Source organism: Rhinatrema bivittatum, chromosome 2 (genome assembly GCF_901001135.1).
Source record: "Rhinatrema bivittatum chromosome 2, aRhiBiv1.1, whole genome shotgun sequence".
NCBI lineage: Eukaryota > Metazoa > Chordata > Amphibia > Gymnophiona > Rhinatrematidae > Rhinatrema > Rhinatrema bivittatum.
In genome coordinates, this window is record NC_042616.1 from 402,702,525 (window position 1) to 402,721,536 (window position 19,012).

At 43.8% G+C, this 19,012-nt stretch overlaps 1 protein-coding gene across 1 annotated transcript in view; it reads left to right on the forward strand.

The window, feature by feature from the left end:
- Positions 1 to 1,269: 1,269 nt before the first annotated feature.
- LOC115083302 (vomeronasal type-2 receptor 26-like) overlaps positions 1,270 to 19,012 on the forward strand; it is a 174,136-nt gene continuing 156,393 nt past the window's right edge. The window contains exon 1 of the mRNA XM_029587106.1: positions 1,270 to 1,467. Coding sequence (XP_029442966.1) covers positions 1,270 to 1,467 — 198 coding nt within the window. The remainder of the gene's footprint in view (positions 1,468 to 19,012) is intronic.

Below are 19,012 nucleotides of genomic sequence, written 5' to 3' on the forward strand. Positions count from 1 at the left end.
GTCTTCAGCCGGCGCCATTTTCCAAAATGGCGCCGAAAAATGGCGGCGGCCATAGACGAACACGATTGGACGGCAGGAGGTCCTTCCGGACCCCCGCTGGACTTTTGGCAAGTCTTGTGGGGGTCAGGAGGCCCCCCCCCCAAGCTGGCCAAAAGTTCCTGGAGGTCCAGCGGGGGTCAGGGAGCGATTTCCCGCCGCAAATCGTTTTCCGTACGGAAAATGGCGCCGGCAGGAGATCGACTGCAGGAGGTCGTTCAGCGAGGCGCCGGAACCCTCGCTGAACGACCTCCTGCAGTCGATCTCCTGCCGGCGCCATTTTCCGTACGGAAAACGATTCACGGCGGGAAATCGCTCCCTGACCCCCGCTGGACCTCCAGGAACTTTTGGCCAGTTTGGGGGGGGCCTCCTGACCCCCACAAGACTTGCCAAAAGTCCAGCGGGGGTCCGGAAGGACCTCCTGCCGTCCAATCGTGTTCGTCTATGGCCGCCGCCATTTTTCGGTGCCATTTTGGAAAATGGCGCCGGCTGAAGACAACAAGATTCAGTAGCAGGAGCCCGTTCCGGACCGCTGCCGTTCTGGACCGCCGCTGGACCCCCAGGTTATTTAAGTCATTTGGGGGGGGGTTCGGGAGGGTGGGGGATTTAATTTAAAGGGTCGGGGGTGGGTTTTAGGGGGTTTTAGTGTGCCGGCTCACGATTCTAACGATTTATAACGATAAATCGTTAGAATCTCTATTGTATTGTGTTCCATAATGGTTTAAGACGATATTAAAATTATCGGACGATAATTTTAATCGTCCTAAAACGATTCACATCCCTACCACAGAAGGCCCCACATCCCCCCAGGAGCAGAACAAAAAGACCAGAGGAGGCCCAGGAAGGATCCTAAAAGGACGACCTGCACAGGAACTGTAAGTAACTGTGCAATGTGCCGTACGCAGATGGAAGCATGGCTGGGGGTGAAGCACATGCTCGAGGGGGACCAGCACAAAAGGGAGGCCCCCGGCGTAGGAATAGAGGAGCCCGAACCCGAACTGGGAGAGAATCAGTACCGCAGGAGGGAATGCTGTATACAAAGGGAAGGAGGGAGACACAGCAGAAGAGCAAGAGAGAACAGAGAGGTGTGCCCATTGCGAGAGCAATACAGGGCAAAAAAGGGGGTGCAAGCGAATAGGCCAGTGCCTCTAGGACACCTACAGTAGCGGAGAAGAATGAGGAGCTCCGGCAGAATGGATCACAGCAAGGGAGCACTGTCGCAGGACCAGCGCAATGGCAGAGATGGCCAATGTGGCCACCGTCGGGGACAGGCCCACAAGGACAAGCCACACCAACACTTGGAGGCCAGAACGCAAGCACTCCTTGGCACATGCTGCCCATGTTTGCAGCAGCGTATTAACACTCCGAGAGTCTGAGGAGAGTGACTCCTCAACAGACACCCCTAATGGAGAAGGGCGAGACGCTTTAGAGGTTAGCAAAGGACAGGCGTTGGTGCCCAACTTAGCAGAATTGTGGGAGAGCGTATCAAAGGCTATGAGAAGTAAAATAAGAAAGAACCTTATGGCACCTATGTAAACAGATAAATAACAAAGAACCTTATGGCACCTATGTAAACGGATAAATTTTAGTATCTTTACTTTTATGTGCCTTAATGTAAACCGTTGTGACGGTCCCCACCAAACGACGGTATAGAAAAGACTTAAATAAAAATAAAATAAATAAATAGATATTTTTTCAATAATGGAGGGTCGTAAAGGCGCATCTGAAAAGAAGAAAAAAGGAAAAAAGGAGGAGGAAAAAGGTGGAGAGGTGAAGGTAGCGAGAAGCATTATAATTGGACCCGGGCATTCTTAAGAATGATTAGTGTCCTGGGATGGGAGGACCCATTGCAATATGCCCCCATGCTCAGTTATGCCGATACTATACTAGAAGCTCATAAAGAGTATCAAGGGTGGGCAAGGTTAAATTACAATGAAAAATTCAGAGACAAAATGGAGGAAAATAGAATGCAGGGAATACATGGGGAAAATGGGGAATGGGGAAAATGGGGAATGCCAGGATGTAGGACTATGGTTAAGGCAAATGACTAACAAGGCGGTTGATGCGGGAATGTATAACAAAGGCGGGAAGGTTTTCAATAACCACAATGGCCAATTAGCTTCAAGATATAATCAATGGGGGGACAACGGCAATATAATATATTGGAGTTATAACAAATCCGGTTGCACCTTCCAGTCCTGTAAATTCAAACATATTTGCATGGTTTGCGCCGCACCACACCCTGCAATTAACTGCATCTGGAAAAGCACCGGTCACCAAGCAGGGAGTAATGGAAAAAGAAAATGACGGGCACATGGGCATGTCTCCTTTACCAGTGCGAATAGAAGCAATGGCTAAATGGTTAGCTATCTATCCCAAGCAGAAGGAAGCACAAAAGTTAAGGGAAGGTTTTGAGAAAGGTTTTAGCATACCATTTCAAGGTGAAATAAAAAATATATCGGTTAGTAATTCGGAATCAGTTGTCCGGCATGTTGACATAGTACAGCAGAAGGTTAACAGGGAAATTGAGATGGGCAGAATGGCAGGCCCATTCCCGGAACCGCCATTTCAAAAGATGATATTGTCACCGTTAGCAGTTGTCCTGAAGAAGGAACCAGGGGAGTTCAGACTGATACAAAATCTATCCTACCCACCAGGGAGTTAGTCAATGACGGCTTGCCTGAGGAAGAATGCACGGTTCAATATACTTCTTTCGATACTGCTATTGATATATTAAGGCAATGCGGAAAAGGAGCCTTAATGGCAAAGTGGACATTAAATCCGCCTTTAGACTTCTCCCGGTTCACCCCCGCCTTGACCACGTCCTCTGGCAACAGATTCAACAGCTTGATTGTGCACTGAGTGAAAAAGTGCTTCCTACAATATGTTTTCATAATAATAATAATAAAACAAAATGTTTGCATCTTATAGTGGACTTTGCAGGATCTTAACACGTTAGAATCGTGTATGACAGCTGAAATCAGTGCAGCCACCTGGTGTGGCAGAGCATGTCAGGCCTTGAGCTGTGTGCATGGTGGGAGGATACACTATTGCTCAATAAATTACAGAGAGATTAAGGGGGTCTGTTTATCATAGCATGTTAATGCTAATGCAAACTTTAATGCATATTGAATGTGTCGAGCATGCATTAAAGTGACATTAATGTATTTATTTTCCTTATAAAATGTGTTAATCGCTTTCCAGGTTTTACAATAAAATTGTGGTAATGTTCATGCACTTTTCTCAACATTAACGCAAATTAATGCATTTTAAATTTTAAATGAGCTGATCAAATGCAAAAATATGTAAATCACAATATGCCTCTTCTGTAGCATTCCCACCCTGGCTGGCCAGAGCCAGAAATCAAACCCAGAAAACTTTCCATGGTAGGACCCAGCACTGCCACTGAGGCTTTAGACCAGCCTCCAAAGTGCTGCTTGTAATACATGATTTAGAGAATGACATATTAAATGTGCCGCTAATACTCTTTGATAAATAGAGCCTTAAGTGACTTGATCAAATTAACAGTATGAATAAGAATCAGAGCAGAGGCCGAAGCCCATTTGTTTCCCATCCCATAGTTTTACCACTGGACGCCCGCACTAGAGAGATTCTGCATTACTTTAGCACTGCAAACTACAGCCTAGGTCCAGAATCCTCCATAATGAATTCTCTTTCCTGGTAAATGTAAAACTATTTGTAGGGAGACCCCCAAACTGGGCCCTTTTTTGGGGTTTCTAGTTACACAAGACATTTTGGGAGGGGTAAACCCTGCAATTATCATGTTTGACATGCATGGGAAAATGCTTTGTGTTGTTTTTGCTAGGGATGTGCAGACAAAAAGTTTATGTTGATAAGTCCATAAGTTGAAGGTGAGGGTCAATTTCGGTCAATATGGACATATGGAGAATTCCATAAGTTGAGGCTATGTCCATATGTTCACCGGTTCCCTAAATAAAAATATAAACCCCCCACCCTCCTGACCCCCCCAAGACTTACCAAAACTCTCTGGTGGTCCAGCGGGGAGTCAGGAAGCCATTCCTGTATTCCTTTGCGAGGAGCACGTGACATCGGCGTCACGTCGGAGTGACGCGGACGTCACGTGATTCACCGCGCGTCCGCTCCGGGACCCCCGTTGGACCCAACCTGAACTTTTGGCCAGCTTGGGGGGGTCAGGAGGGTGAATAAGTTGGAAATTGCGATCGTTGTGCCTCACCACTTTTTTAAGTTAAAAAAAAAAAAAAGTTGCGTTTTACATATGCGTTCAAAATGAATGCACACCCCTAGTTTTTGCGGTACTAGCATAGGATCACGGGATGGCATTTTAACATTGTAGGTAATGGGATGATGTATGTTCCCTTAAGAGGGTTGTGTTCTCTGATTGGGTGACAGAGGTTTTAGCAGCAGGTATAAAAGTGGGAGGCTTCTGGCTGGTTTTGCATTTTTGGATTCTGCTCTTCTCAGGGTGGAGAGGGACTTCCAGGGATGTAGCTGCCTGGAGTAGCCAGCCTGTGGGCTGGTGGGCCCAAGGACCCTTCCAAGGGGAGTGGGACCCAGCAGGGGCTCTTTCTCTCAAGGGAAGAAACTGAAGGACGTGGAGTGGAAAGGATTGGATAAGTTCTTGGAGGAGAGGTCCATTACCTGCTATTAATTAAGTTGACTTAGAAAATAGCCATTGCTATTACTAGCAACAGTAACATGGAATAGACTTAGTGTTTGGGTAATTGCCAGGTTCTTATGGCCTGGATTGGCCTCTGTTGGAAATAGGATGCTGGGCTTGATGGACCCTTGGTCTGACCCAACATGGCAATTTCTTATGTCCTTATGTTCTTAGGGCTCCAAGTTGTGGAGAAGGAGACGAAAGAAATTAAATAGGCAGGTAGGATTATGGCTGCAAGGGTTGGGGGAACGATTCATAAGACATGAGTGGGCAGACGAACCATGTCCTGGACTTTACAGAGCGGATAGGATACACCTATCAGAAATCGGGTATGACTTATTCAATAACGCCATATAGGAGGCAATAGAATCACTATGGGGTGGCGGTACAGTTGTGCACAGTAGGGGCCGCAGCAGTGGTGTCTTGGGGGGCCTGGAACAAGTGAAACACTATCCCAGGCTGGAGGCGGGGGTACCCGAGTCGAGGGCCTAACATGGCCATAGAGGATATGGTGTGTAAAAATGGAGGTCCTCGAAGGACAGAATAGTAAGGGGTGTGGGTGGCCCCGGGAGGAGGGACCCCTGGCTTTGAAACATGGCGGGGGGCCGGATGACATTGGTGGACTGGCTTACCAGGGCGGACGCTGGAATGAAGCCCGGGAATGATGATGAATGAATACACACCAGGGGACGACTTGGGTATCGGTTGTTGTTATGTTAAAGATAATAAAAGCTGTGGCCTGTTTTTTACCACAAACTAAGTGTGTGGTTGTCAATTTGTGGTTGGAGGGGTTGATTCTGGGACGGGGAAGGGAACATAAGAACATAAGAAATTGCCATGCTGGGTCAGACCAAGGGTCCATCAAGCGCAGTATCCTGTTTCCAACAGAGGCCAAACCAGGCCACAAGAACCTGGCAATTACCCAAACACCAAGAAGATCCCATGCTACTGATGCAATTAATAGCAGTGGCTATTCCCTAAGTAAACTTGATTAATAGCAGTTAATGGACTTCTCTTCCAAGAACTTATCCAAACCTTTTTTGAACCCAGCTACACTAACTGCACTAACCACATCCTCTGGCAACAAATTCCAGAGCTTTATTGTGCGTTGAGTGAAAAAGAATATTCTCCGATTAGTATTAAATGTGCTACTTGCTAACTTCATGGAATGCCCACTAGTCCTTCTGTTATTCTAAAGTGAAAATAACCGAGTCACATCTACTAGTTCAAGACCTCTCATGATCTTAAAGACCTCTATTATATCCCGCCTCAGCCGTCTCTTCTCCAAGCTGAAAAGCCCTAACCTCTTCAGCCTTTCCTCATAGGGGAACTATTCCATCCCCTTTATCATTTTGGTTGCCCTTCTCTGTACCTTCTCCATTGCAACTATATCTTTTTTGAGATGCGGCGACCAGAATTGTACACAGTATTCAAGGTGTGGTCTCACCATGGAGCGATATAGAGGCATTATGACATTTTCCATTTTATTAACCATTCCCTTCCTAATAATTCCTAACATTCTATTTGCTTTTTTGACTGCTGCAGCACACTGAGCCGACGATTTCAATGTGTTATCTACTATGACGCCTAGATCTCTTTCTTGGGTGGTAGCTCCTAATATGGAACCTAACATCGTGTAACTACAGCAAGGGTGATTTTTCCCTATATGCAACACCTTGCACTTGTCCACATTAAATTTCATCTGCCATTTAGATGCCCAGTCTTCCAGTCTTGCAAGGTCCTCCTGTAATGTATCACAGTCTGCTTGTGATTTAACTACTCTGAATAATTTTGTATCATCCGCAAATTTTATAACGTCACTCGTCGTATTCCTTTCCAGATCATTTACATATATATTGAAAAGCACCGGTCCAAGTACAGATCCCTGAGGCACTCCACTGTTAACCCTTTTCCACTGAGAAAATTTACTATTTAGTCCTACTCTCTGTTTCCTGTCTTTTAACCAGTTTGTAATCCACGAAAGGACATCGCCTCCTATCCCATGACTTTTTAGAGGGCGGGACACAGGGTACAAGATGCCTATGCTAGGACAGGGCTGACACGCCAGATGCGGGGAGGACCCCATTAACATGGCGGTCACCCTGAGTCCTACCTTCTCCGTCTTTTCCTCCCTTGCTACTCGTCGCATCCGGGGGTGTGGCAAGCGGTGCGGGGAGTGATGGCGGGGGGGGGAGGGCCCAGGGAGGCTGCGTCAATGAGGCTACATCACAGCGACGTCAGCCTCACGTATCGCGAGACTGGTGCCGCCAAAAGCCTAGGCAGACCCCGGGATCCCCCCTTTTGTGAGCTGGCGCCCGCATTCCCACCCACCCAGTGGAGATGGGGAGGTTAATCAGAATAAGGATAGGGTGATAGTTAAGAATGTTATGAAGCTGATATATAACATGTACAATTGTTGCAGCAGGGGGGGCGGGTACCCGAGTCGAGGGCCTAACATGGCCATGGAGGATATGGTGTATAAAAATGGAGGTCCTCGAAGGACAGAATAGTAAGGGGCGTGGGAGGCCCTGGGAGGAGGGACCCCTGGCTTTGAAACACGGCGGGGGGGGGGGGGGGGGGGGCGGATGACGTTGGCGGAATGGCTTACCAGGGCGGATGCTGGATCGAAGCCCGGGAATGATGATGTATGAATACATATCAGAGGACGACTCAGGTATCAGTTGTTGTTATGTTAAAGATTAATAAAAGCTGTGGCCTGTTTTTTTTTACCAAGAACCAAGTGTGTGGTTGTCAATTTGTGGTTGGAGGGGTTCATTCTGGGATGGGGAAGAGGGTGGGACACAGGGTGCGAAATGCCTATCTTAATGGCATGGTAATGTATAAGAGAAGAAAATAGATTATGAATATGAGTTATTTAATTAGACTGATGTCTGAGAAATAGAGAAAAAGAAATTATATTCATATATTCAATACTAAAGTATTTGTTAATTAAAAATTTATGTCATATTCTAATGATAACAGATATATCTCGGTTTTGCCTTTACCCAATGAGATTCCAATCAAAAATTCAGAAATATAGGACTCCATGCCATGGTTTATTGATGGGTCTGTTACGTTTATGTTCTGGTTTTGACATGGTTGTGGGCCCTTGGTTGCTATATTGATGACTCCTCCCACTGGGCGGAGCCCCATGGGGAAAATATAGCAATAGGCTGGTTCTACAGTAACGAACACAGAGAGAATGGAAGCTTTATTATTCAGCAATAGAGCAATACCTGAGGAGCTGGCAGCTCTCTTCAGCCAATGGAATAGTCTCAGGTAGCGGTGTTCAGTCCAGGCACTGTGATGTCGTAAGTACAGATGAAGTCTCACCCAATGCTGGAGAGTGAGGGGTCCGGTAGTGGTCCGCGGAGCAGGGTAGGCCAAGAACCCAGTCACAGATGACGTAGCCAGTGGGGGTAGGTCCAGTAGTGGTCCGTGAAGCGGAGTTCACCGAGAATCTATTCTGTGGTGAGAAAAGGCAGAGTGAAACTGAAGAGTATGAGTACTCACTTAGGCTGGTAAGCTGTTGGAGAGATGACCTCCACAGCATGAAGGTAGAGATGAGGCAAAGTCCTGAATGCTGGTGCCAGGATGTCCGTGCAGGAACAAGTCAACCCAGGAAATAGACAGGAGCGAAGCAAGGCCCCAGGGGAGTGGGTACCTTGGGCGTCCTTGTAGAGACAGGGTAACCTGGAGAGTAGACAGGAGCGAAGCAAGACCCCCGAGGAGTGGGAGCCTTGAGCATCCTTGCTGGAACAGTGTAACCCCCGGAGGGTAGGTAGGAGTGAGCAAGGCCCCTGAGGAGCGGGTACCTAGAGCATCCTTGAAGAATCAGTGTAAACTGGGAGGGTAGGTAGGAGCGAGAACTCAGAGCGGAACGCCTCTGAATGGAGTCGAAGTTAGCTGGACCGGAATCCTTGCTAACTCATAGCTGGATTGGACATCGGAGGCTAAATACCCGGAGGTAGTGACCTCATGCAGAGGGGATGTCCCCGAGGTTTCCGCCATGACGTATTCAAAGGAAAGGATGATGCGCACGTGTGCCCTAGATGACCTCAGTGTAAGAATGGCAAACGCAATTGCCCATGCTGGTCCGGGGATGCTGGAGAGATCAGTGAGGAGAGGTGGAGGCAGCCATCTTGCCCAGAGGAAAGGAGAAAGAAAAGAGGTGAGATAGAGAGGGCGCAGCCATCTGCAACCGACGGGCGCAACAGTACCCCCCTTATTAGGGCCCCCTCCAGGCCCCCTTCCAGAGGGAAGATGGAGGATGGGATTGTGTGGGGACACATTTGAATTTTATTTAGGTGGCTATTGGGAAGGAGTGGTCTTTAGGAATTGTTGGATTTTTTTTAAAGAAGACGTAGTGCTGATTCTTAACATTACCCAGTCAACTGGGTGATGCATCAAGCCATGTTAGTGCTCTAACACGGTAAACAGTATGATATTCTTCATATTTTGCATGTCCCCACCCTGGTATCCTCCCCTATTACAAAGACCTTGTTTGCATATGATTTGCATGTATGAATAATGCAAATGCATGCAAATAACTCATTAAAAGACAATTTGATGTAAAGATTTTATTGCAGCCAACCGAGAGAGTGGTCATTCTCGATAAAATAACACCTTTTTGAAATGTGGTAAATGTGAGGTGGGAGCCCCAGGACTCTGACATGGGTCCTGATGCTCCCACATTACAGCTAAAGTGCTGGCAACCTAAAATAAAACTTGCTGCGGCTGAAAAAGAAAAAATTGAGCAGGGCTCAGGGCTGACCCCTGACTCAATCTGCAGCCGCCTGTCAAGGCAGCCCCAAACACCCCAAAAGATTAAAAAAATCATATGTGCCATGCACAGCGATGGCCCCCTATCCCTGTCATCAATAAAGTGACTCCCACACTCCCTTATAATTGAATTATTATGGGCAAAGATCACCCTCCCTTCCTTCTGCCCCAGTGCACCCTAAATAGTTGGGGGTATAGAGCCCCTTTACCCTCCCCCAGCCCCCAAAGGTATATGAAAACTCATTGGTGTTCAATGTCACCCCAAATCCCCACCCCCAATCCCCCAAATGTTAACAACTGGTCCTCAATCCCTCAAAGGGGCCCAGGGCAACATTTTTCATGTGATTGAGACAGATTGGACCCAGGTTACATAGTCAAAGGAAGGGTATTAAGTACCCTAGGCAAAACTTACAGCCTTGCTGTTATAATTTGATTTGGAACGTGGGCCCTGGGTCATAGCTAGAGATGACTCCACCCACAGGAAGGAGCCCTGTAGGGACTTGCCACGATAGGCTGACTCCCAGCAGTAACACACACAGAGGAAAAGAGGATTTTTATTATACTGCAAGTGATGAATACTGCCCGTGGAGCAGGCAGTGAACCTCAGTTCAGAGGAGGATGTGTCCAGCGGCAATGTCTGTCAGTATTCCACATCACGGATGACCCTAAGACGTGCTCTCACAAGTTGGAATAGAGGGTAAATCCGGTAGTGATCTGCAGAGCAGGGTACACCGAGAATCCACACAGAAGATGGTAGGCCAGAGCGGTAGATCCGGTAGTGGTCCGCAGAGCTGGGTACGCCGAGAATCCATACAATAGATGGTAGGCCAGAGAGGTAGATCTGGTAGTGGTCCACAGAGTGGGGTATGCCGAGAATCCATTCTGTAGATGGTGAGAGAAGTAGAGAGACAAGCTGGATAGCAATAGTACTCACTCTGAGGAAGTGCAGGCAATAGACGAGAGAGTCCTCTGAGGAGCGGAGAACTGGAACGCGTCAAGACTCCTGAGGTGTGGTTACCTAAGGTGTCCAAGCTGGAACTGAAGTAACACCGAAGGGTGAAGCTCCGGAGCACAGCAAGGCCCCCGAGGAGCGGGTACCTAAGACATCCGAGGCAGGAACTCAGGAACTGAGTGTCTGTAACGAAGCGAAATCAGAAGGAAGGGAATCCTTGCTAACTTGTAGGAAGGAAAGTGAAGAGAGGTGATATACATGCAGGCGGATGACGTCATGCGAAGGGGACGCCCCCGAGGTTCCCACCATGACGTGCATAAGATGAGGGCTGGCGCTCACGAGCGTGCTCTAGGTAACTTCTGGCTCAAAATGGCGAACGCAATCGTCCACGCCGTCCCAGAGACGCCAGGAGGTTGGCGTTCAGAGACGGAGGCAGCCATCTTACCAAGAGTCGCTGGACTAAGAGAAGAGAGGTGAGGAACAGAGGGCGCAGCCGTCTGCGACCGATGGGTGCAACACTTGCCCACAAGCCTCCTCCATTCCCACACCCTCTATAGACACATACAATTACATTATTCATTTATAACAGATTTTACATGAAAAAGAACATTCTAAAGTAATCTTCTGAGGCAAAAATATCACAGACAGTATGCACATTATATTTACATGTACTGCTGTGGTGCCAACTAGAATATTCTGCAAAATAGACATTTGAAACTTTTATGGAATTAGACCTTTTGTAATGCATGTTCAGTGTGCGCTTGGCCCTCAGAAAGCCATGAACACAGATAATTACAATTACAAGATAGTAAACTTCCAATACCAAAGCAACCCTAACTGCCAGCACTCAAATAGTAATAACCTTATCTATGAAAAGGCAACACTGCACATTTTACATCTGGCTCTAGAATACCAATACACTTCCTATTAGGAAAAGAAAACAGATCAGACTGCTTTATATCCCTACACATAAATTTCATGCCAGCAAAATACCTAACCTCAAGCACATCTATGGAACACAGACAGACCCTGACCAAATACAGAGTAAAGAGGCTAGAAAGTATAAACAGAAATATCCTGAGAAGAAATGAACTGGAACCCACAACAAGCCAACCTATATAAGCAGAGTAACAATGAAAAACAAAAGCATTACCAGTCGTCCTAAAATATTAAATAATAAAATCAAGACATATAAAAGATCAATTACAGTAATAAAACCATAATCATAAAAAAATAAATATTTCAAACCAGTTAAGGAATGGAATACGCAAAATTTCCCAATCACCAATAAAATATTTGAAAAGACATATTAAACACAAAGCAATAATTAAAACAAGAATTTAAAAAAATCCTTTTCTCTGTACATGGGAAATTTTTATTTCCAGATGCTCTGAGATTGTCGTGGATTAATGGGAGAGAGGAGGGAAACACTCACACATATACACCTACACAACCCAAGCAGGATTCCATTCATACACACACAATTCAGGCAGGCTGCCATTCACACACAAATACACACACACACACACACACACAAACACATACATACACATATATCCCAGGCAAGCTTCCAGTCACACATACATATTCAAAGCAGGCTCCCATTCACACACACTCATCCCAGGCAGGCTCCCATTCACACATAAACACATATACATCTTAGGTAGGATCCAATTCACATACATACCCACACCCTTTCAGGCAGACTTCCTTTTACACACACACACACACGCAGGCCTCCTTCCCTTGTCTCTCTCTCACACGCATATGCAAACAGGTTGTTCCATGGCTGCCTCTGGCACTTGGCATCTCCTCATTTTTGGCTGCTGGCACCCACGGTCTCTCCTCATTTCGGCTGCCAGTGGGTTGGGTTCCATCAGCAACCCCACAACCTTTCCTGCTGCTCCTGCAGCCTTCCCTCCCCAGACATTCCATCCTGTGCAAATACATGATATGCACATCCTGTCACACTGGGTCTGCATATCACAAATCAAAGTGAGTTGTAGGCCTCAGGCTGACGTCCATTATTAATGCTGCTGCTGCTGCTGCTGCTGCTGTTAGTGCCTGAAGCGCATTGCCATTTGAGGCACTTGTGACCCCAGTTGTAGGTTTTATTACCCCTTTTGGGGTCCTGACCATTGATTTGGGAAGCATTGGCTTACAGTGTTTGCCTCCAATTTCAAGGTCACAGCATCATTCATCATGCAAACATAATCCAGGAGAATGCAGGATTCAAAACAGACTTCAGAGCAAAACATGTTTGTTAAGTTCAGTTTCTGAAATTTGCTGAAATAATAATAATTATATTAATTCATCCAAATAACAATTTTATCTCCAATACTCAAGAGATGTGAAGAAATATATCATCACAGCTGTGCACCTTATTTGCTTCTGCCCTGCAATTATAGTGTAGCAGGGTCCAAAGCTACATATAGCAGCAACTGCCTGAACTCTATCCGTATGGATCAAGAAACACATCCCTGGTTATATGGGAGGTGGCAAAAATATTTTCAAACAGTCTCCAAATATCTTCTGCTCGCACTGCAGTCAACCTATGCTTCTTGCAAGGCAAAGATATGATAAAACCATAGGCTGAACTGGAACCAGTACAGAAGTCTTGGGAAAGAGGAAATGATTCAGCATCCCATGTTTCTGGGACTGAGTGGGGTCTTGATGATAGTTTCTGCAGTTTTTACTGAAAACAAGAAGCTCAAATCCATCTGTTTTCCAAATGATAATACAGCCAAGGGCTACTTCAGTGGAGGGGAACTGATCTTGGGTGGGATAATTCTGATATCTGATGTCGTCAGTTTAACATCAGTACATTATAAAAAGTTACCTGGTGCCCAGAAATGCATTGTGTAAGTAGATTTCTAACTTTTTTTGTGTCTCTGTGGCAGTATTTTATGAATGCTTTCATTTCATTAGAACTATGGTTCTCAGCCCAGTCCTCGGGACACTTCTAGCTTGTCTGGTTTTTTTCAGGATATCCACAATGAATATGCATGAGAGAGATTTGCATACACTTCCTCCATTGTATGAAACTCTATCTCATGCATATTCATTGTGGATATCCTGAAAACCAGACTGGCTGGGTGTGTCCCGAGGACTGGGTTCAGAACCCCTGCATTAGAAAATATTAGGCTCTTCCACTGCAATGTTAACTGAGAGTGAGAGACAACAATCTATAAACTGAAATCTGTGGGGGCTGTATACTAAAGGTTTTTTCTTATTTTGTTTCAATTGTAAAATTGCTGAGGGCCAGTGTTTGCTAAATAAGGCAAATCATTGTTCTGCATTGCACACAGCCATAGGAGAGGATTTCAAGGGATTCATGTGAGCAAGAGTACTCTGCCTCTCAAATATGGGAGTTACCCAAAAGCACACGCAGTAGGTGAGGATAGCCTCCAGTACCAGCACATAAGATCTTCTCTGTTTATTGCTCGGGTTTTGCCTTTCATAGGTACTTTTGTTCCCATGGCCTTGGACCTAATATTCAAAGGCCAACTGCCTTGTGGAGTTTTTCTGTTGTTGTTAGAAAGTACCGATGGACTGTACAACTGCAAAATCTCTGTGCAGAATAAATCAAATTGGTGTGCGTTATATCCTACCCTCCACTCTCTCCACCCCTATGAATGCCTTCTGTCAATGAGGATAAAAGTGTGCACCTTGTGAAAGAATTAGCATTCTTTTATATGATCAAGAAGGACAATTATAGATCAGGGCTATTTGACCAGCTAAGCACTTTCAAAAATTGCACCACAGTGTGTGTGCTGCCATGTTTCAAAGCAATTTGACCTCTCCCCTGCTATAGCACTCAGGTGAACGCTGGTCGGAAAAGAAATGTAAAAGAATTCAATGTGAGGATAGATCAGCAGAGGAGGAGACAGTCAGTCCTGGGCTGTGCCACATCTGAGTTTACAGCTCTGTTTCACACCCTTCTTTCAATCATGTTAGAAGACTTATGTGGACAAACCAAAATTAAGCATTCATAAGAGTGGATGTGGCCTAATAGTTTAATTCTGAACATTAAAAGACTAAACTTTTATGGATATTGTGGGATAAAATCTTTGCTGACTTACATGATATACAATTGAATGATCAAGTTCCTTCTCTTTCAAACAAGGTATGTGATCTGTTATTTATGATGGACACTGACTTCACATTATATCCCCAGTTAAATGCAGTGCTGAAATCCACATTTTATTAACTTTTAAGATGATTTAATTATGTCATTATAAAGGAGGATTATTCCCTAATTCATGCAGGGAGGTTAACTTTAAAACATGCCTGTACGTCCCTGTATACATGTGTAGGGGCATGCGTGCTCATGCTCATGTATTTTATATTGTGCACATAAATTCACGTGTATGATGTAAACTCTGCATAAACCCACGCTAGAATATTCGCTATATTGAAAGTACATTTTATGTAAGTCTTAAAAAGTGCTACTTACCGGTATCTGTCTAAGTAGTACTTCTAAAGACTTATCCGAATAAGTAAGATAGCTGGATAAGTAGCATTTGAAGACTTAACCAGCTAAGTAGTGCTTTTAAGACTTCTCTGGATAAGCGACAGCAAAACCTTTATTTATTTATTTATTTACTTATTTGATTTATATTCTGCGTTTTGGTACTGCTAGCTGGATAAATCTTAAAAGCACTATTTAGCCAGCTAAGATAGCCAGATAAGTCTTCAAAAAACTACTTACCTGGCTTTATTACCTGTCCGGATACATCTAAAAAGCGGTACTTAGCTGACTCTCTGGCCTAGTTGGATAAGTAATGCTTTGTTAGACTTATCTGGTATCTGACTTAGCCGGATACGTTACGTTTTAAGACTTGTCCGGCTAAGTTGCAGCTTTGTTGCTACTTAGCAGGATAAATCAGAACTTGTCCAGATAAGCGCCACTTTCAAGACTTAGCTGAATAAATCATATTTTTATCTGTATACGTAGCGCATAACTTCTATACTCACATATTTTTATAAATGTAAACATTTTATCTCTGCAATTTACAAACATTATTGCCCCCTGAGTCTGGTTTTACACATTTAAATCAGGATTTTTCATAATGTGAAGGTGGCAAGGAAATTACGAGTTTTATAAATTTGTCTACCAGTTCTTCATCTCATCAATGCACTTCTGGTTCTTCAGTCTATCCACACCCCTTACCCATTCCATATTTGGCATTAAAGAATTTTATTCTCCCTTCCACAGATAATTAGCAGGTGTAAATATACGCAAATAAAAGATGTGCAGCTTTTTTCCAGGATCTAAAATAGTAACTTGAACACATAAATGTTGGTCTCTTCCAGGAGCAGCCCTGGACGCCCTTTTTCTTACACACACATGTTTGCTCAGGCATGCTTACTTACACGTGTGTGTTTGGGTTTATTAAATGGGAAAAAGCCACAAGGTGTGGAATGACGAGCAAACACACTAAATATTAATCAATCCAGCAGTTGTGTTGCAAAAAGGTAGAAAAGGTCCAAAAATAAGTTTCAAACAATCAATTAAATATCAGAGAAACTTTAATTCCAAGTGGTCAAATATTTATTGAAACATTAGTCCCCCGACACGGAACCGTGTTTCGCTAGGGCTGCATCGGGAGAGACGAGTAACATATAATATAACATCATTGGCAATTCACCATTGAAAGGAATCTCTGAAGAAGCAAAAACAAAAGAAGGTAAAAATAGTATAGGACCATAATCAGCGTGGGCAAATTAGTAGAGGAGAATTGAAAGAATTAAAATATAGAAAGTATACATACCCCATTTAATTATATAAACATTACAAAAGCATAGGTGAGAATGTGAATAATGAAGAACTGTGGAAAAGTAGAATTGTGTAACCACATAAAGCAAATTGCCTAAACAATGAAAATGGAAAAAACTGTAATAGTATGGCTCAAATTTCAGGGCAGCACTGATGGGAAACTGGACGAAGGAAAATGAGAAAGTAAATTCTACTTATATGTAAGGAGTATACCACTTTGTTGTGCACAGGCAAGAAAGGAAATTTTGAAAGCCATACAGGGAGCATTGTAAGCTAAAGCACTCTGCCTAGAGCAATATTGTTTCTGGAGATAAAATGAGGTAAAGAAAAGTATGTAAGGCAAATATGATGGATAGTGAGCAGGGAATAATACCAGTAGCAAACAAAGGATAAAACAAAAATGTCTACGTGTGTCCTAGATGCCACAGAGTAGAAAATGCTAGCACCAAGAAGGTACATGAATCAAATCACCTAGTAGTGAACACAGGCGATGAAATAACATTTGGCAAAAAAAAGAAATGGCTTTATTAAATACCATATTTATTTATTTATTTAAAGCTTTTCTATACCGGCATTCATGATACAATCATATCATGCCGGTTTACATATAACAAGGGGTGCAATAACTTTCTTTTAACCAGTGTCGAGGAAGTAAAAAAGATACAATATAACAAGGTTGTTGAAACTGGGAAGGAAGGAGACAGGGAAAGACAAGAATTATATAATCTTAACAGAGGTAGCTTATTTACATTGTGCCGTGGTGTCCCTTAATGGAAATTATTTACATTGTGCAGAAGTGTCTCTCAATTGTAGTTTAGGAATTCAACTGGATACCAAACTATCTTTAACGCAGCACATTTCGAATATAATAAAAAATTCATTTTTCAAATTACACACTTTAAAAAGACTAAAGCCATTCTTATTTAAATCTGATTTTCAAACAGTACTCCAAGCTCTCATCTTCTCGGGACTGGATTATTGTAATGGCCTTTATCTGGGTCTATCTGACTCTACAATAAAACCTTTACAGATGATTCAGAACGCTACAGCCCGGTTACTAACAGGTTCCCCAATGAGAGACCATATTACACCTATATTATATAAATTACATTGGCTTCCAATCAAGTACAGAATAAAATTTAAAATATTATCTCTAATACAGTCACTTATAAATATATATATATATATATATATATATATATATATAAAACATATATCTGAGCACGTGCTATTTCACACTCATACATGCTAATTTTACACACATAAATGTTTGAAAATTCACCTTAAAAGTTTTGAACAAATTGGACTACTGAAATTCACTTTATGTTGTCCTGCCAAAAGTCCAGATGCATACTTTCTAAATAATCCGAGATTCTTCAGCCAGATTAACTATTGGTTGTCAATGAGAAGATCACATCTCCGTTTGGTTGTCGGAGCTACACTGCTTCCCAGTATGTTTTTGAATTTGTTTTAAAATAATAATATTGTTTCAAAAACATTACACAATGAGAACTCTTTCTTCCTGAAGGAGACATTTCAGAAAAATATTTTCCACCAGAGTTTATGATCCACAGATATGTCATTGTTATCAGTTCCCTCTGCAAGAAAGTGATGATTGCAAACGAGCCTGCTCAGTGGTGGGATCCACATTGTAGAATAAGCTCCCACTAGAACTTAAGACAGAAGTTGACAAAAATAATTAAAGACTTACTTGAAGAGAGAGGCCTTTTTTTATGAAAGGTTCTCAAATTATGTTTTATTCTGCATCTAACTGCATTTTCAATGATCATTGATTTTCTATATGAATGAATGTTGTGTATTGATGTAACACGTTATTTATAAAATATTATTGTGTGTGTATTAATTTGTGATCTGCTTAGAAAGATTGAAAGCTGAATTAGGAAGAATAAAAGTGTTTTAAATAACTATATAACATAGGGATGAATAATGCATGACCTTGCTGTCCCATTCCCCAATAAACACACAAAACCTTCTGGCATTTAAATTGGCCGCAGTTTATTGCAACAACATTAACCTGAGCCCTTACAACACAGCAATGTAACGACCCCAAACACCCCCTACCCCACCCCATGAACCCCTCCCTGTATCCACCACCTTGTCTCCAGTGGTGAAGTATGAATTCCCCTCCCCCAGCCCCGCCTACTCAGCCTCAACCAGCGAGAGTAAGGTTGAACCGAGAACTTTGGCCCCGTAGTTCACCGGTCCTCCCGTGTAGCGGCCCCTCCAGCTACACGGGTATCTCCCCCCACCCCCCCTTTTCCCTGCCCCATTCCACAAACGTTTTGGGCTTGGGTTTACCGCCACGGACAAGCTGATAAGAACAGCTTGCTCCCCCCAAAAAACTGCAGCCTCTCACCACCTGCAAATAACTTGCTCCAACCCTTCCTGTACGGAGTTATTGAAGAGGTCCATTCCTACTTCAGACAGGTGGATGCTATCACCGCTAAATAGCCCCGTTCCCCTCCCCCCAAGACCATGGATGTCTAATCCAAAATCCCCCCTCCCATCCCATCTATTTGCCCAACTGACTGTTCAGTCTTTTGACCCCGCTTTTCCAAATCATCTCATCTATATTTCGTAGGCGCATGATTATCTCTGACCATCCCAAAACTATACATGGCCACCTTATCATTACTTGGGAAAGATTCTTTTTCATGCAGGTAAGAAGCTCCTTGCACGATTTGGCACCTATGTCGTTCCCACCCAAGTGAATAATTAATATATTGGGTTCGCCCCACATTTGTATTCTCTCGGACAGAAAAGGCAGCAGGTCGTCCCAACC